The sequence below is a fragment of the Anomalospiza imberbis genome, chromosome 2, assembly GCF_031753505.1.
Source record: "Anomalospiza imberbis isolate Cuckoo-Finch-1a 21T00152 chromosome 2, ASM3175350v1, whole genome shotgun sequence".
Taxonomy (NCBI): Eukaryota; Metazoa; Chordata; class Aves; order Passeriformes; family Viduidae; genus Anomalospiza; species Anomalospiza imberbis.
In genome coordinates this window covers 19,409,400-19,429,192 of record NC_089682.1, presented here as the reverse complement: position 1 = coordinate 19,429,192, position 19,793 = coordinate 19,409,400, and the positions used below count along the sequence as shown (strand labels likewise).

Here is a 19,793-nt window from a genome sequence, read left to right as displayed (position 1 = left end):
GGGTGAAGTCCTTTCCCTTGACCTACCTGTTACCTTTCTGCTCATGCAGCCCAGTATGCAGGTATCCTGCTCTCCACATTACACACCTTCCATAGCTCACTAAATGAGTTAGGTTAACTTGTTTTCCTCTGGTCCATATGAGGTGGTGTAATTTATCTGCATTTGGGCTAAAAAACAGTCAGGAGACTCTGAACACAATTTAGTCCAAGAAAGAAAAGTATGTGTATCTGTTACACACACTCTGCCTCTGTTCATGAGAGATTTATGAAACAGAAAGGTTCCATCTGAGCCTTGGCAGGGTGAGGAAATCCTATGTGCTCATACCTCAAGCAGAAAAGCACTGAGAAGCATTTTGGACAGTGTGCCATAGACTTAAAAGATGCAATTTTGGCTGCTAATTACATTTTATTCCTTTAGTGAATACAGAATTAAGGCACTTTATCTCTGAAATAAGTAAAACTTCTAATTGTGTCTATTTAAGTAACTTGGCTGCCTCTCCTGGCTTGCTATGGTTTGGTACCCACTCCCTGGCAGAGCCCACTCTGTGTAGCATTTCTGAGTCCACCACCCCCTTCTAAAGACCTGCAAGACATGTTCCTGTGGTGTGCTGGAACAAAAGCTGTCACTGGATGCAGACACAAACACATGCTTGAGAAACAGTAGTGAAGCAATGAGCGAGAGGCATGCCATATTTTGTCAGTAGGAATGTTATGAAACAGCCACAAGAAAACTCAACCATATTTTTCTAATTTATGATAGAGTAGATAGGGTCCTATTTTGGAGTATGAAAATGTAATTTATCCCAATTTATCCAAATCTCTCTTTCCCCACCACCCCTTTCAAATAGTAGTCTGCACTGTCATCAAATTAAATTAACAGTTAAATAGAGCTGATTTCCAACCAGGACATTATGAGGCTTTAACCTTCCTATATACACATACACTTGCAAAAGGAATTGTGGTGATGAGATTGAGAGCAAAATATTACCCAGAATCCTTTTAAGACTGAAGACAGGGGAAAGCAAAAAGGGATTGATTATGGTTTAAGAAGGATAAATATGAAATACGAACAATCAAAATAACAATATTTGAGAAGTGATAGCAGATGTGTCGATTCACATTCTTTAGCTTCTCCCATTTCACATAATTGTTAGCTGGCCCCAGAGCCTCATAGCACTGTATAAAGAAACAATTGCACATCTTCTAAAAACGGAAGATGGTGAGATCTCTTAAACAGCTTGCCCAAAGACCCTATTGTGCCAAAATTTTTATGGGTTTATTCAATAAATTAAAAGGAATACCTCCTATGGGAAGCAAAAGACATAACAGAACTGAAAACAGTTCCTGTAGGAGGAGTATTTTTAAATTTTTACAGAAAGAGGCAAATGAAAACTGAACACAGCACAGCCAACTGGTTTCTCACCACATTAGTCTCAGTAGGGTGCTACTCAACTGAAATTACCCTTTGGAGAAAAAATGAAAAAGTTAGCGCTCAGAAAGTATCTTGCCATATTACAACAGCGGCAGAAAACAAAAGAATAAAGTAAATAAAATCTGAAAATAGAAATGGAAATTTTGCATTAGTCCTCCTCTTGCAAAATCAGTTATATGTGCTCAGCAGAGGTACAGTTCTATCACTGAAAATCAAGTCCAGGCTAATTCCAAGGCAATGCAAAAGAAATATTAATTGCACTAAAAAAACCTAAAACTAAATCTTTCCTTTGTTAGAAAGGTCTCTAACATACTTTGTACTTTGCTGAAAATCAGTTTGTCCAATTATGAGAAAAGTACTTATTAACATTTGACTTGGCCAATCCAAAGAGTAGGCAACACCTACAGTAAAGCAGCTTTTTTTTTTTTTTTTTGTATTAATTTCAGGTCATGAAAGCAACAAGACACAGTATCTTCCTTTTTAATTTTTGGCAGGGATGATAAAGGAAGATAAGCATAACAAGGTATATTAGAAATGGATAAAAGATAAGCCCAACTGAAAAAGGTCCAAGTGTGTGGAACAGGAACTCAGAACCTAACAGGAGAGAAAGAGAAAAGCAAGTTCCCAGCAGCCATGAGGAGAGTTTGTGCATTAGACTGACTGCTCATGTGCCTCCTCACTAAGTGCAGTGCTCAAAAATCTCTTTCTGACCTTACACACTCAGAGTCCTCACGGGTAAATAGTGTAAGTCAGAAGGTCTTTGAGAGGACACAGACGAGATGAAGTAGAAAGGTCCAGAAAAGACAGTTCTGGTTTCATAACTGGGGATGCTGTTCCCATAGCCAGGACTGTGAGGATGATGACCCAGGGATGACAGCTTTAGGGTGTGAAACTGATGCTCGGTTTTATGAGCCAGAGACACAGTACCTAACCTACTTAGGTCCAAAAACACGAACATGTGGTACCCAACATCTGGTTCCAGTACAACAATGTGGCGAGTGTCAGGCACTGGAAGCTCATCAAATCCTTCAAAAACACACTCTACTCTCCCAGGGATTTAATTTTTAGCTGTCAACTGGAGTGGAAAAAACATGTAACTTGAAATAGCCAGTCTGTACACATCTAGGAAAAACTAAAATTCAACCAGAAATCCTCCACATATGTTTCCATTGACATGTATTATTGTTACAGGATAAGAAAAGATTAAAAAAATAGAAATTATTTTGAACAAGCACAGCTTAAAAATCTGTAAACAATAATTGATACAAACGTTTTAAAGTGAGGTGAAAAAAGTAAATTCCTAGGACTGAATGGTAACTAAAGGCTTTGCTTCCTTCCTGATACTTTGGTTTGATTACCAGTGACCAGCCAAAAGGAAGGCACACATTCGAGTACTCTGTTGAAGCCTGAAAGCTCAGTACCTTCCAAAATTGGCCAATGAGTTGCAAAATCAAATGAAGTCTTAATCTTGTTCTGACCCTTCTTATTGCTCTCCATCCAGTTTCTACAAGTTGAATGGAATATTTGGCCTCTTTGCCCACAATCCAGACACCTGATTCAGTTAGCAACCAGTGGAACCCAGGATGCACAAAAGTTACATTTTAAAATGTTAGCTTAATTCCAGTGGTGCTTATGCTATCAAATACTGTGCCACATAGCCAGAGAATCAAATATGAGCAGTGTTATATCATGTTTAAGGAGACTAAGACAGCATTGCCATTATAATTTTGATTTTTAATATCTTTTTTGCATTAAGATTTCAACTCTACAACTCTGACACTAATACACTGAAATTACTACTGTGCTATCATGACTGTTCAGCACTAGTTGCTCAGAACTCCCAGCTGGTTTCAATTATGATATTTACATCTGGAAGGAAAAGACAAATCCCCCAAACAGGCTTAATACCTGTACAGCCTTAATACTTACACAGCTAGAACACTGCAGAAGAGACTTCTGAAATGTTCTTAAACTGCAAGCTGTCACAGCTGTAGTTCTTTTCATGCAATAGAGTCTGCAAAACTAAATGTGCTTCAACTCCACCATGAATTCAAGCAGTTTGGGTTGTTAATATTTTAGAGGTTACTCAGAATTACTTTTCAGTCTCATTTCTATTATTTTCACAAATTTCTTTCCCATTACTTAAGCAATGCACACTTGAAAAAATCTGTCTGTCCTACCCATCAATCCCCATATTCTCATCCAATGTCTTCAGACGTAATTTAGTTGAGAATGGGAAGAGTCCACTTGCCAAAATCGGAAATACTGAGTATACTTAGTTACTTTTAATTGCATTCCTGTCATGAGAGACCCACAACATTCCTGCCCACCAAATTTTGTAATTATAGAACACTTACAACATTGAATGGAACAGACTCAGGCTGAGACTAATCTGTATGTCCAGTGGTTTGGAATGTCTTAGGAAAGAAAATAAAGCAGAACAGTGCTTTATATATGTATTCTCTCCAGAGCAGAGCAGTTCACTGGTAAATACCAGAACATGCAGTTTTTAGTTTAAGAAAAAAAAAAAATCTTCCAAAGTACAGTTCTCACACATCTCATAAAAAAGCCTCCTCAAAAGAAAAAAAAAAATGCAAGTTATAGATTTAAATGTTAGACCCCCATTTTGCTTCCAGGACAGTTGATCAGAGCTCTGCAAGGGAGTATGTTCCAACATGTCTTCTATCCATACAGCAAAACCTCTGGGTTGGGTATCAAGGTGCTTAAGGGTAATAAGGCACTGTGCTCACAACTGATGTCCACCTGAACCTCCACTGACACAGCATGAGGCCGTTTCCTCTTGTCCTGTCACTGGCTGCCTGAGAGAAGAGAGGACAGAGGACCTCCACTTGCTACAAGGAAAGACAGAATCTACACTGCCTTCCCAATTAATTTAAACTCTTTAAGTATCAAGCCAGTGAATTTACCAAAGCTGACCTCCCAAGGCACCTGTCAGCTGAAACCTGTGCTGTGAACATTCACTACTGATAGCCATGCTATAAAATAATTCAGTTAAACAAATGTTATTCTGGTAGTGCAGATTAGATTCTCCGACATCATTGCAGCTCATCACAGCTTGGCCAGCCAGCAGTGCAGGAGACACTTGGACAAATCCTGGCTTCTCCCCCAAAACCTGGGGACGAACCAGGGCAACCTTCCCTCCCATGCCATGGAAAACTCCTCCTGTACTGCTCAACAGAAAGCTGGGCAAGCAAGTAGACCACAGGGTAAGTCAGGAGGAGAAGAAGGAGAAGGAGGAGGAGGTGTGGAAGGGCTGAGCCGTCCACCCGCAGCAACCCGATTTTATTGAGAAGCAAATTGCAAACTAAGGATGCTGCTCCCTGTCTCCCAGGAGCCAGGCGCGCAGGTGGGAAGGCTGCAGATGTTACGCTACCATTACTTTAAAATCAGCTCTCCCACCAAAAAAGCATATTAGTTAGAGATGGCAATGTTTAACTAGTTAGTAACACACAGATTATGACAGCAAAATAATCAGGCCATATAAGTTTAAGTGCGTAGATTTGGTTTTTCACAACAAACAGATTACTCAGATACATTCCCATGATTCACCATATTTTTACCCACTTGCTGTGGCTTTCCATTACTATCTTTAAGACAGAAAAAAAAGCAGAAGGATTAATACAAGTTGAGACTTAACACCGATCTATTAATCTAGAGCTATTCTGGTCCCAGCAAATGTATTTCAGTCAGTCAGTCAGTGTAAACACTTGCATCCTTAACTCTACAGGTCTACTCAGGTAAGTTAGCATAAATGTATGATGAACTTTGACAGAATTAAGGCATTAAGGTATTTCTAGGTATTTCTACCATCTTGTCCATGATATTTAGCTTACTTAGAGACTCACTTGAGCATATTAAACACTTAATAAAAGCATAATAGGCTTAATTTTGCAAGTGAAAGTGAATTTTCTTTAAGGAAAACAGCATAAAAGGACAGCTGATATCAGATGGGAATTAAGGATGAATGCTTTTTCTCCCTTATTAAAAAATCCCCCTTGGCTTTGTCCTGCTGAAACCACTGGAAATGGTGTTGCTGATTTTCACAGACCCAGGAACAGTTTTGTTTTTTTTTTTATTTAAGCAGCTTATATACATAAGCAGAAAAAAGAAAGGCGAAAGAATGCCTGTCAGAGAAGCAGAGAAGTAAAGTTCTGCCCAAAAATAATTTTTATAGTTGTAAAAATATTCTTATGAAGAAAACATTGTGTAAAAAAAAGAGCCGCCAAGTCACTGGACAGTGAGAGACAGTCACATCTGTCAGATGATGCTTCACATTCAAAAATCTGTGGACCTAAGAATACAGGGCAAAGACATTTAGGTGTGACCTGCTGCTGAAATTGGAAATCCCCTGTGCATTCAGGCATTCCATTAAAAATTATTTATGAATGGTGGCATGAACTTAGCAGCAACCTTTCTCTCCCTAGGCCAGTAGAGAGGCTTGTCATATAAAATGCAGAAGTCAAAGAATTACAATGAAAAAAGGTAAAATAAGCAATCTATTTTGATCTCCTGGCATCATTACAAAGCTAATATGGACACTGTGGTCTCATATATAGAAATCCCAGATCAATGTGGATGATGCTTTAAACATGCCTGCTTTAAAACCTGACTAGAGATGGGCCAGGTGCCCCTACCCCTGCAGCCCCAAGGTACCAGCTGTCCCAGGGCAGGATTCATCCAGTGCAGGCTGCAAACCCCACCTTCAACATGTCCCTGTGGGTGCCACCACACCGATCCAGCCTAGGACGGGTGCAGGAGGTCCGGCCCAGAAGTTATAATTTTGAAGGGGTTCTGAAGGAAACTTCCATGGCATTTTTACTTCTCTTTTCTTCTTTAAAGATTAAGGTAGTGGGGGAGAAAATATTTCCCACATATTATCTCCTAATGCATAACCCTGTTGCTTCCACAGTGGATCTAGAGCAGTATTTCCTAAAAAGGGCAATTATACTGAAGGTGTTGGAATGAAGGCAAAGAAAACTGATTTTGCAATGAACATTTATTTTATTCCCAACTCACAGGATGGGAATTTTTAAGTACTACAAGCAAAACTTTCAATGTTCATTTTCATTAGGCAGTCATCTGTTCAGTCGTCTTTTACAGCCGAGTAAAATAATTATTGTGATGTATTTTATTTCCTAAGTTGAATAGAAATGGAACTACAGATTTCCTACTGAGAATACAATAACTTGAATAATGGGAGCTTTTAAAGTTATAATATTATAAACAGCTACTTCCTTTTCACCCATGTGAAACCAATATGGGTTCTTCCACCTCCTCAAGCACACTTGCTTTGCCACAGCCAGGATGAAGCTGTAGAGACAAGAAAATCCTTCATTTACAAAAAATTAACCTTTTCAAATAAACAGTATATAGGAAGCAAACAACTAAATTCTTTATGAATGCTATTTTATAATGAGACCAGACTGAATGACCATTAGGATGCATCCCTAAAATAATAGAGGGAATTATGTAAAAATTATGTATAAGCAGTTTTTTCTAAAATATAGATTAATACAACTTGTACATGTCTTTGCTGAACAACTAAGTTCATATTTGTATAATGTCTTGAAAATTGCAACTCTGAAACTAGTGAGCATCAGGTTAAATGATAACTGACATAAAATGCTACCAATTCCCAATGACAACACTGACACACTGCAGGAGGCCAGCACACCCTGCTCCTGACATCACAGCCTCACCACCATGACTGCTGGGACAATGACATCCCTCCCAGAAAAAAAAGGGTTGACTATTTAAAAATGCTAGATACACACCAAATTAAGAAAGAACCCAGTACTTTGCAATATGCAGTCTGAAGCTGTGCTGTGTTTTGACACACACCAGATCTGAACAAAACGCCCCAAGTGTCCACCACCATAGATTCAATGAAAAAAGGAAGACATGCTTAGATTTACATATCAGAAGCCATGCTGTGAGTCTTGGATTCAGTCAGGAAACTCTGCACAGGAAATCCTATGTTATACTTTTTGATAGACCTTATAACATCATAAGTGGATAAGTAGCAAACTTATCCTTAATTAGGGTGATCACCTATTATCTCACTGTCTACAGGAGGTTTTTATCCTTAATTAGTGTGATCACTTATTTTCTCACTGTTCCCTGATGCTACAAATCCCACAAAGTTCTTTGACACCATGAATTTTTAACCATCTTAAAATTCAAGCATCAAGATGAAATATTGCTTAGAGTGACTTCTGATTACAAACTTCATAATAATCCATTTTTAAAAACTGGTAAGATACTTCACCACTTCTTTCAACATTAGCCAGCATCATGCCTGAAGTTGCAACTCTTATGTTGACACTCCATCCCAATTGGCAGACATTAACAGCTTTTATACTCCAAGCAAACGGGGAGATACGGGAGCTCAAGGTAAGATGCAGCCTTTGCCCATGAAAACTACATTTTGCAATCCTGTGCTATCATGATGCCCAGTTTGGCTTTGATCTGATATTGCTGTGTAAGGTAACCATTTTACAAGGACTTCCACATCCCACTGCAATAATGGGGCTGTTTTATTGATGCATCTAATTATTACCAACTATTTATAATAAGGTCATCTGAAATGGAAAGGGAAATGGAAATGCTGCTTTCTGATCCCAGTTCTCCAGAAGGCACTATTAAACAGTTATGTGGGAAACCTCATCACCATGAACAGGATGGAGAATTTCTCAAAAGAAAAAAATTCCTTCTTCTGCTACAAAGGGCTCAGCATAACCAACTCGATGAGCAATTGCTACCAGGAAACAATGCCACATTTTTTGAAAACATTCATCCACATGGTATGGTATCTGCAGCCCAACATCGATGACATCCAAGTTAAATGAATAAATATTTGCATCGCAAAGTTGGATTTGTGTTGGAATACAATTGCTCTTCATGTGGTTCTGACAAGTGCATTTTCAAATAAATCACAACTCACTGGGTTATTAAAAATAATTTGTCTATCTTGTTAGAAGCCATCACATGCTTCAGTTTAAGAGGTGTGAAACTGGGAGGGGAAGATTTTACAGGCCTGGGACAACTACACATGGAAGCCGTCGAGGGAACCTCAAATATCCGACCCCCCAGCGCCGCAGATGCCAGACCCCGGCACCATTACCCACGGCGGCCTCGACGGCGCCGCCGGCCGGGGCGCACACGCGCGGGGTCTCGCCGAGCCGCGCACGCACCAGCGGCTGGGCGCTGCGGGAGCCCCGCGGGGCAGCCCCGCCGGGGCGGGCGGGCGGCGGCGCGGCGCAAGACGGGGACGGGGGCGAGGGCGGCGCGGCGGGCGCCCATCCCCCGGGGGCGGGCGTGCCTACCTCGGATTTCCACACGACGTAGGCGGCGGGGCGAGGCTCGGGCGGCGAGAGTTGTCCCTTCCTTTGCTGCAGCCAGCGCCGGGGCGAGGAGAAGATGCTGTTGGCGGGGCTGGCGGTGCCGCTGAGCGCCAGGGCCGAGGGGCTGCGCGCCAGGAAGGGCAGCTCGCAGCCGGGACTCCGCTTCCCGCGGAGGCTCTCGTCGTCAAAGAGAGCACTGCCCGGCGGCGACCGCTCCAGTGGGGTGCAGGGGGTGGAGAAGGAGGCGCCGTGGGGCGGCGGGGCGCCCCGAGGGCCGCGGCGCTCCCCCGGGGGGCTGCCGGCGGCCCGCGCCCGCGGCGCCCGCCCCGCGCCCTCGCCGTCCTCGCGGCCGCCGCCGATGATGGCGGGGTCGAGGCTGCGCGTCTGGCGGAGCCTCCGCTTGGAGAGGCTCTTGGCGGCGGCGGGGGCGGCGGCGGCCGGGGAGGAGCAGGAGAAAACGCTGCTCAGCAGGCTCTGCGCCGACATCGCGGCGGGCGCTGCCCCGGGCACGGCGGGGCGGCCGGGGGTCCTGCCTGGGCTCTCGCTGCCTCTGCCTCCAGGCCCCGCCAGGGCGGCGCGGAGCGGCCCTCGGGGCGTCCCCCACGGCCGGGCTCAGCCCCCGGCAGCGCGGCCCGACGGCGGCACCGCGGGGCTCATGGCGGAGTTCGGCGCTGGGGCTGCTCCGGAGCTGCCGCCGGCGCGGTCACTTTGCTGGGAGGGAGAGGGAGGGGAAAAAAAGAAAAAGTTACGAGAGAAAAGGGGAGGGAAAACGGCAGCAGCGGAGCTTTTATCTGGGCTCGCCGCAGGCTGCCAGAGTCACTCCCCCCTCGGCCGCGATGCGCAGGGGAGTCGCGGGCCGCCCCGCACACACACACCCTGTCGGGTCCAGCGGTGGCAGGGCCCGTCCGCCCGCCCGCACGGGGCGGGAAGAGCCGCTCCCGGTGTCGCCTGCACCTCGCTGTCGCCGCGGGACGCCCACGTCGGGGGCGCGGGGGAGGCAGCCCCGCCGGGCTGCGCGGGCACCGGCGCCGCGGGTCCCGAGCGCTGCCGCTCTGGGACGGTGCAGTTGCGTTTTGGGGAGGGATCGAGGAGTGGCGGACAGCTGTTCTCCGGAACGATCGTACCCGAGGTGCAGCCAAGCCTCGGCCTGACCCTTCCGAGCCCTGCGCCGCGTCCCACTCCGGCCCCGGCTGCTGCTTATGGAACCCCCGTCCGCCCCAGCTGTGTCGGGCAGAGATGATGTCTCCAGAAAAAACTTCCATCAATAAACAGGATACTCACATTGTGCGGCACACGGGACAGGGTCTTCAACGGAGCTCGACTTGAAACTGTGTTCTGGCCCACGTCTCTCTTACCATCCTCTGAAATACCTACTTTGAGGGCACATGGACGTGAGCCCCACAGGCAGCATGGGTCACCGAGACCTATAATTCGTCTGCTAAGTACCTCACGGCCACAGAAAAGGAAAGGAATGGGACCAGTGAAGCTAAGCCTCCTCAGGACAAGTAACTGAACATGTTTATCTTCCATTGAGACTTTCTCTGTTCCCACTCCTAGCAAAGGCAAGGAAACATTTACCAGAGAGACAGAACAAACTTGGGGAAAGCAAAATTGTAAAGAAATGCAGAAACAGAATGCAGAGAGAGAGAGGGACAATACCATGCAGCCCCATGAAGGCAGCCAGCTCCTTCCTCACCTGGAGTGAAGGAAGCAGCCCCTTAGCTGAAGAATCTGACTCCTGCCTCTTCTCCTAGCTGGGAATATTAAGAGTCCTCCTCCCCTCACTGGAGGAGTTCAGCAGCCATGCCTGTCAGGTTCTTTCTGGATCTCCAACACCATCATTTACTTAGTGTTTTAACTGTATTAAGTAACCTTTAGCTTCATGGGTGGGTTCATTTCTGTTGCTATTGTGTCAGCGAATGCTACAGCCACTACATTTTTCAAGCTGGAAAGCAAAACACACAACACCAAATCCTGTTTTTCTTCCTGACCTATACTTTTATTTATGGCGTTAGTGGAAGATGCCCAAGGATAACTCCTGTGCAAGTGGCGAACCTCCCCAGGCTCAGATGAGCTCACAGTTAGACTGCTGATTCCATGGGGCCTAAGCATCCTTCTTTTGACTTGAAAACCCACCAGCTCCACAAACCTTCCAGTGTCCCCAAAACAGTTGCAGGCAGCTCTTAGAAAATTTGCCTAGGAAAAGACTGGTTATTTTGGAGGAAAAAAAAAAAGTGGGTTATTTTCTCCTCATGCTGCATTTTCTCCTCAATCCCTATTGCAGGGTTGTGTTGTTCTCTCTGGGCTCCTGGAGCCAGTGCAGGTAAATGCTCTGTGGCAGCACTTTCTGGTTTTATCAATAAAATAGACAGTTCTCTCCTCTGTGGCTTTGTTTAAGGTTCATAAATAGCAACAGCACACAAGTACATCCACTTTCAAAGGGAGGTGTTCTGCTTTTAGGTAGTGTTTTCAGTGGTTTTTTTTTTTTTTTTTTTTGGTCTGCAAAGTAGCTTTCCCCTCTTATTTTCATAAACTGTCCTGTTGCCTAATTCCAAGTTCCTCCACAGCTAAGGTTGCAGCTGTTTCTGTTTAAAGCTTCATTTCATTTTGCCTCCTCATTAATGCCTTCAATAAGGTCTCATGCTTGGGACTAAAAAGAAGGTCTGAAGCACAAAACAATCTGCATTTGTTTCTGCAGTTCTGAGCCTATTCTAGCAATTTAGTTGAGAGACACATCTGCAATACAAATATACATATGTGTGGCTCCAAGTATTTGCTCTTTTTGTCCTCTACAAACACCATGGGAACATAAAGGGACAGGAAGACATGAGGAAAAAGGCAGAGAGGAAAATTCAGAGCTGTAAGGAACTCATCACATGAGGAGTAGAGAGGACAATCACATTTGCCTCAGAAATTCACCAGGAACAGTTCCCGCCACTCTGTGAGGTGCACTGCCCACTTTGAAGGGCTGATACTCTAGGACACAGCCGGTTGCCAGCAGGCAAACCCCCAAGTTTCCGATTCAGATCCTTACTCACTGCCTGTGAAAGGAGACTGAAATTATCAGATAAGTGCATAGTTAGGAGCATACGTCACAAGTAGCAACTCTAAATGAAGTGGAGGTAAAGCATTCTTCTTTCCACCTGCCTCAGCCCAGGTATTACTTATTGCCCAGCTGGTTTTCTTTATGAAAGACTCCATGAAAAATTACAGTTTTCATGAGACAGAGACCTGGAGGATCAGAGCTACAATTCAAAGAGTAAATGCATCATATGTATAGAGATGCTCCATGTAGAAAACCTCACTACTGATCTTAGCTGCTGTCTGCATCTTTCAGGGGAAACAGTAACTTACTGATTATTTTTGAAGTTTCTGTTCATTATCACTATGAACTGCATAATTGTGAGACCTGGCAATATCATCCTGAAAGAGGCTTGAGCTCTTAGTGGGCATGGTACAAGCACAGTACAAAAACACAGCCCAATCAAGTCTCAGGAACCAGCGGGGATGAATCTGAGAGTGCTCAAAGAGCTGGATGATGTCACTGGAAGGCCACTTTTTATATTTGAGAGGCCATCAAAATTTGGAGAAGTACCTAATGGCTTGGAAAAGGCTAAATGTTGCACCTGTCTTCAAAAAGAGCAAGGACTACCCAAGCTACTACAGGCTGGTGTCTTCACTTCAGGAAAATCACAAAAGCAAGTTCACTTGGAAGCCCTTTCTGGGAACATAGAGGAGAAAAATGTGACTGGAAGGGTAATGTGATTACCAAGGGTAATCATCAGTACTGGAACAGGTTGTGGAATCCCTATCACTGGTGGTTTTCAAGATCTAACTGAAGAAAGCACTAAGCAATCTTGTCTTAGTTTTTGCCCTTCTGTGACCAAGAGGTTGGATATAGAACTCTTGAGGATCCCTCCAACTTGAATCACTTTCTGGTTCTAAACAAATACTAATTTTGAAGCAAAGTCAAGAAAACTTTAACATTCAGAAAATTTTCAGAGACTTTATGTCTGAAGGCATATAGGCATTTGCCTTTGTGTCTATAGGCATTTGCCTATAACCTGACTTAATAACAAGTGTGTTACACTGGGTAAGTTTTAGAGAAACTATGGTCTTATTTTTATTTTAACAATGTCTGTTTTTGTTAATGTCCCATTAAACTGAAATTGGAAGGAGATACTGTCACCTGTTTTGGTTGAATTTTAAAAAAATAAATTTTTATCAAAATGAGATTGTATTCATCTCAAGAATTAAATAAAGCCTGTTTTGTTAAGACTTCTGAAAAATCCCTGAAAATACAGGTGATTTGGAAAATAGTAACTTTTGTTACTCTAATTATTTCTTTAGAATGTATTAAGCATTAAAAAAAAGCCACTCTTTTACCTTACTCTTTGTCTTACAGAAGTATTCCTAACTTTGTCATTCCTGGGATTTGATTTTTTTGGACAAAAAGACTTTTATCTAAAATGTATCTCTTGCAGTCTTCCTGTGAAAATGAAAGAACTGTTTGTTTTTTTTTACAGAACTTTTGTCTTTATTGCAGTGGAATTGATCCGTGAACATTTCAGCACAGCACTCAAGGCTGCTCCTCCAGAAGAGAGTGCTACAGAAGTGTTTGTGGAAGCAGCTGTGGAGTGGGGTGCATAAGTCCACACAAGGAGCCAGCACCCAGCTTTTACTCTAGTGGGGTTCAACCTCCACCCTCCTGGTGACCTACTCAGTGTTTAGCTAGGAAAACTGAATTTGTGTGACAGCACCCAAAAAAAGGAAATTTTTTAAAAAGTCATTTTCTGTAAAAAGAAAAAGAAGCTTATTTTTACTGGAAGGGAGAAGTAATGTAATGCCATTACTCCTCAAAACATTTGCTGTACTGAAGCAATAATAATGACATCAGGGCGCCTACTACTTATCCTTACAGAAGTTATATATAGAGTGAGCAAATCAATAGATATATCGTATGTATAACTAAATGTGGTGTACATATTTGTGTGTGTATATACGAATATACATAGGTACGTTTAGGTATACATATATGTTTAGATATACATATATGTTTAGATATACATATAAGTATAGAGCATGCATCGATATACACCGGTATCGGGGGTTATTTTCTGAGAGAGAGCGAGAGAGAGCATTAGGCTCTCCGTGCTCCCGCCCCGGCGTTTCAGCGGCACCCGGACAAGCCCAGGAACGTCCCGGGCACCGCGGACCCGCGGGGGGCGGGGCCGGGGGCGGGGATTCGGGCTCTGGCCCCGCCCCCCGCCGCGCGCGCCGCCCGCAGCCGCCGTGCCGATGCCACGTGGGAGGCGGCGGAGCCGCCGCCGCCGCCGGGCCGGAGCCGCGGCCCCTCTAACGCTGGGGACGGCGCTCGCCGGCCGCCGCGAGGAGGGGAGGTCGCGGAGCCCCCGGGACCGCGCCGGGATCGCCGAGACCCGATGGGTGCTCGGCGCGGTAGCGCCCGGCTCGCGGCTCGGCCTCCCGGGCCTAGAGGCGCTGGCGGCGGCGGCCGGGCCTAGGGGCGGCTCCCCGCCCTGGGCGGCACCGTCGCTGCTGCAGGTGCCGGCGGCGGCCCAACCGGCCCCGCGGCGGGACGGCAGCGACCTGCCCGCCGGCGCGCCCGCCGCCCTAGCCGTGCTGCGCCTTCAGCCCGGCGCCGAGGGCTCGGCGCGGGCGGCGGCGGCCGGGGCCGCGCCGCGCCTGCGGACCGTCTACGTGAACCCGCGCTGGCTGGAGCGCCAGGCCGCGCTGGGGGCGGCGGCGGCGGCGGCGGCGGCTGCCAGCCCCTGCGCCGAGGCGGCAGCGGCGAGCGGCGCGGCTGGGGCCCCGGCCCCGGCCCCGGTCCCAGCCCCGGCGGCGGCGGCGGGGCAGGGCGAGGCCGAGGCGCCGGCCACCCCCTACGTGGGGCTGCGGCGGCCGCTTGGCTACAAGCTGGCCAAGGCCACCAAGGAGCGGATCTGGCGGGGGGAGTTCATTGACCTGTTTTCCTTGCTCCACACAGAGCTGGCCCCCGAGCACGGCCCGCGCCCGGGGGACACGCTGGACCAGTGGGTCTCGGCCTTCCTGGTGTACGCCAGCGTGCTGTGCGAGAAGCACCCGGCGCGCTGCGGAGCCATGTTCAAGTACCTGGACACCATCCGCAAGCTGCACGCCACCTACGGGGGCACCTCCTGGATGAACTACGATGAGGACTTCCGGCGGCGGGCGGCCAAGAACCCCTCGCTGCCCTGGGGCGACGTCGACTTGGACCTGTGGATGAAGTGGATGGCGCCCCTCAAGTCGCTTGTCCCCAGGCGCCCGCGTGTTGAGAGCGAGAGACAGGCCTCGCCGGCCTCGCCGGGCCAGCCGCCACCGCCGGGCCAGAGCCCCAAGCAGGAGGAGAAAAGCCAGGTGTGATGGGCCGATGGCCGCGTGTTTCTCTGCTCCGCTGGCCGGGCATGGTGCTTCCTCGGATGGGAAGAGGAGAAAGGGGCAGTTGGGGTGCCCTTGTGTTGGTCGGCAGCTCTCGTCTCATGGCACTGCCCCTTTGCTCGTGTTGACCGTAGGGACGCGGTATCATGGGTGTCCAGCTGGCCACTGTGAGAGGTGTGCACGTGGATGGATGCTCTGAGCAAATGTTTGAGCATTTATTGCTCCAGCCACCAGAAAACAGGAACCCCACAATGGTGTATTTTTGCATTTTCCTGAAGACATTAGAAGAAAGATGTTCTGTGGTTTTGTTCTTTTCCTCTGAGTTGTCTTTAAAAAAACAAGTTTCTTAGCAATACAATTTTCTGTGTGTAAGGCAAAGAGTACAGACTCTCATGTTACTATGGGAGCATGTGGGCAGTTGCAGGCAGCATGGGATGGCAAAAAATTGATATGAATAAAGATAAACTTCAATAAGAATGGCCACAGTGTGCAAATTCACCGTGATTTGAAAATGAAACCTGTTTTAATAGATTAATCCACAAGTTAGAGCCTGTTTTATGGGAAAAGATGATGAGTGTGATTAGAAGTCAGGAGGATTTTGTGTATTTGGTTTGCTTTCAGTACAGGCATCACTGTATGAGTTGGTATAACCTGTGGTGGATGCCGGCAGGTCTATATCCTTTCTCCTGCCTGAGGCATGATGCTGAGCTCCACAGCTACAGTGGGCTGCCTGTCTATATTAGGGGTTGTGCTGCTTCTCTTACACTGGTGTCTGCAGTCTGCCAAATCCCCAGCACAGAAAATGCTGAATGTTGAGTTTCATGCCAGCTGAATGGTGACAGAGAGATTCTGTTATATTGGCTATGTTTATTTGTAACCACTTTTTTTTTTTTACAGCTATAGAAAGTACCTTTGCCTTCCAGAAGAATTTTTGTTGCTTTATCAGATGCTGTGCTTGCTTGGGATTGCCAGCACAGAGGGACTAAGTTCTTTGACTTATGTTAGCCTGGTCCCTTTTCAAAGCATCTGAAAGTGCTTGGTGTATCACACCAAGTCTTGCCTTTGGTACCTATCAATAGTAACTTCTCTAGGCCAGCCTGTGACAAAGAAAGGGAGCAAACATCACGCAGTAAGACAGATAAACCCAGGCCTGTTGGCCTTGCGCCTTCTGTGGTTGATGCTCTGTGTTCTGCAACTTTTTCTGATATGTCTGTTTACATTTCTCTATTCTCAAGGTGAACAGCTCAGTCCTTGTTTTCCTACAGATCTTATGTGAGCACCAGATGGGCAATGGCTTATAGCTTTCATCTCATCTGAGACTGGACCTTCAGCTTGTCATGTTAACCACTCTTGTAGCTTCTTCCACAGCAGCTGCTCTGTCAGTGCTGAGCTAAGCTCAGTTGTCTGCTGAGGCACCAGGGGTCTCGATCCTGTTTGATTCCATGGAAATTTCCTAGCTGATTATTATCAGTAGCATTGATGTATTTTTTCCCCAGAAAGTGTATAAAGAAAAAATAAACATGTTTATTTTAACTCTTAAAAATATCAAGAGTCTGATGTTTGTAAAATGAGTAGTACTTCAGTAGCACAATGAAAAAGTAAAACTTGTGCAATTAATTGTTGTGGTTTCAGCCACCTTTCTGTTATTAGAGCAGTTTTTAATTGGTAGTTTTAATATAGTCTCTTATAACTGTTCAAAAATGTCCTTAAATGAAATGATGGTTTAGGCAGCTGTCAAATGTCGATGAGGCCTAGGATAAAGCATGAGTTTATCATTGGCAAGGTCGCAGCAAGGAAGTATTTTCTTAGATGTGACCTGTGTGTTTCCCCATATCTCCCCGCGTCCTTGCAAGCTCTCTTTATGTTGTATAAAACTACTTCAACAAAATAAGATGTGGTATCTCACTTGGGCAAAATAACTGGAGAATTAAAATGGGAGAGAATAGCCTTTTATGGGCTTAAGACTTTGGACAGAATCTAAGCTTTTCCACATTCATGCTGTCAAGAGGAAGAGGAGGTGTTTCACAAAAACCTTTTTTACCAGGCTGTTGGTTTGAAATTATTTTCTTTTTGTAGTTTTGAGGGATAGCATTAGGCAGCCTGACTGGATTTCATATGACCCTTTTAGTCCAAGACTCCTTGAATTTCAGCATCATTTCGTTTAGTGCCTGTATCTCTAATTCTACATTTCCACAGATGGTTAAACAGTAAAAATTAAGTCAAAGTATACAAAATGTTATGTCTGAAGACAGCTGTCCTTTCTAAGGCACTGGTGAAGAGCTGTAACTTTGCACTACGTGAGAAATCCTAGTTTTAGTTGGAGTGCGATAATTGGCGCATATGTAGGATAGCTGAGATTCATTCCTGCAAATTTATGTCTGTGTGTATAACTTCAGACAACTCTCTTTTTTTCCCCAGACTCCATGAAAACAGAAGACCAATTGGGATGGCAGTCAGACTAAGTGGGTGAGTTTATTTATAAAACTGAATAACTTTGGATCGTAAATATTTGCAGATTTGTTAAACACAGAATTTCTTATTGGTGCCAACAGCCTGACTCCGTTGGTGTTTAAGTGGAGCTCTGGTATTCTAGTGCATTCTTTTACCTCTGCTTCTGTTGCGTTGCAAGCTGTGCTAGAGAAGACGTAGGAAATTCATTTTACCCAATCAGCAATTGTAACAATGGACTACAAACCTGCAGAGCAAGCCAGTTTGCTGGAAAACAGGAATTACTGCAGCGCAGCACTTGTCACAGACTATCCAAAGAGGGCAAAGATTCAGGAAGGTGAATAAATTGAACACTGGTTGAATGAGGTCAGGAACACTCTCCCGGAGGAGAATCCTGCCCTAAAATACTACTTTGAAAGTAAAAGCCAATTTAATGCGCAGATTAAACCTTCTCATTTGACCAAACTTGTGTGCAATCCTGGATCTTTGCAGATCACAACCGGACACTTCAAAACCCTATGTATTATATTTGTTTAAAAAAAAAATAAATCATAACTTGTCTTGTTACAGCTGTTACTTTTGCCATTTCGTTCAGAGTATCTGCAACATAAATGTGTATTTGACTCAGAAAAGTATCATACACTCGGGATAATAACTCAGGTTGTCAACAGAATTATTCTGTGAGGCTCAGTATCCTCTCTTCATTGTTCTGCATTAACCATTGCTGTCATTGCCAGATAGCCCAATTGTGCATTACAAAATTTTTCATCAATTATAATGATTGACCTAAGTTATAATTTTGTTCATATCCTAGTAGAATACTTAAAATCCTGACCATCAGACTAGACCTTTGTAGTCTGGTGTTCATGAAAATCTTTTTCACTGATTAACAGTTTTCATTCTGCATCTCAGTATTTTGTTTTCTTCTTTTTCCTTGCATACTAAGGGGTATAGTTAAGGTAATACTATGATCCAGTAATGCACGTGATGGTAAGGGTTTGCCTTTAGTTGTTTCAGGAAAAAGTTGCCATTATCTCCTCTCTCTCAATATTTCCAATAATATGCATAACATAAAGTGTTTGTAAATTGATATCAAACTGTTTGTGACTTCACCTAAATAAATTTTTATATTTAAATGCTATTCTTAATCTTACCGGGTTTTTTCCTCCCTTCTTCTTGTATTGCCATTTCGTTTTTGTATTCACTTTTTTCATCACCTGACTTTTTACACAATTTCTGGTTTTCAGTTATTAAAGCACAACTGAATTTTAACTAACAAGTGAAAATAAATCAGCCTTTGGAATTTTCTTCCAATATTTTGCATAAAGACTTCATAATGTAGCTATAGTTGTCACAGCTTATTTATCTGCCAGTTTTTGAGACAGTGATAATACATATCACACCTTGAAAATGAAATAGCTTCTGTACTAAAATACCAGTATCTTAATGGTCTCCAAACTGAAACTGTGAATGCTGATATTCCTGCATTATATAGAGCACATTTACATGTTACAAAAGTACTTTTTGTTTTCAAGAAGGAGTTTAAGCTCAGTCATCTGACCATTCATGCTATTTTCCCCTTGCCCTCCTGTTTTAAGAAATCAGAACTTGGTTACTCACTGGTCGGTGCTGTTTGTTACCATCATTGCTATATGAACCACATGGCTGCTGCATCACTGCAGGCTTGCTGCATCACTGCAAGGTTTAATCTACCTGAGCAAGTGCTGTAGTGTCAGGATTTGGGGAGAGTTCTGGGAAGAGGTGCATGTGGAAGGGTGAGCAAAAAGTGGTCTCGTCTGTCTCCCTGATGAATTGTACAAGTGTGGGTCTTAACCTACAGACTCAGAGCAGCAAAGCAGCAAGTTTTGGTTTTTGTGTCTGCTTTGGGAGCAGCATAGCCAGCTGGAGTCTAAAACACTTCCTAATGTTCTTTGCTGAGTTCTTCTGCCAAGAATGTTTTGGGTTTGTCTGTTACTCTCTCCAGCTTTCATAGAGTCTGGTGCCCTTCCTGGCACTGTCACCACCCAGTCTCCTGCTTGCTACTGGTTCTGGGTTGGACCACCCTGTCTTCCATATCTGCTGTAGAGAATTGCCAGAGCTCTACCTTGGTCTCCAGTGTTAGTGGCTGCTTTAAAG

General features: G+C 44.8%; 2 protein-coding genes across 2 annotated transcripts in view; one reads left to right on the top strand and one right to left on the bottom strand.

Moving 5' to 3' along the window:
- The window catches only part of ARHGAP6 (Rho GTPase activating protein 6), a 311,515-nt gene extending 302,124 nt beyond the window's left edge, over positions 1-9,391 (bottom strand). Inside the window, exon 1 of the mRNA XM_068180082.1 lies at positions 8,778-9,391. Coding sequence (XP_068036183.1) covers positions 8,778-9,281 — 504 coding nt within the window. The 5' untranslated portion in view covers positions 9,282-9,391. The remainder of the gene's footprint in view (positions 1-8,777) is intronic.
- Positions 9,392-14,055: 4,664 nt separating this feature from the next.
- On the top strand, positions 14,056-18,798 carry LOC137468386 (uncharacterized). The gene is made up of 3 exons (XM_068180074.1): positions 14,056-15,188; positions 17,628-17,675; positions 17,762-18,798. The coding sequence occupies exons 1-2, from the start codon at positions 14,094-14,096 to the stop codon at positions 17,634-17,636; spliced, it is 1,104 nt and encodes a 367-aa protein (XP_068036175.1). The 5' UTR covers positions 14,056-14,093; the 3' UTR covers positions 17,637-17,675; positions 17,762-18,798.
- The last annotated feature ends 995 nt before the right edge of the window (positions 18,799-19,793 follow it).

What these genes read in the sequence shown, in the direction of transcription:
- LOC137468386 (XM_068180074.1), top strand. Translation starts at nt 14,094, where the DNA reads ATGCCACGTGGGAGGCGGCGGAGCCGCCGCCGCCGCCGGGCCGGAGCC.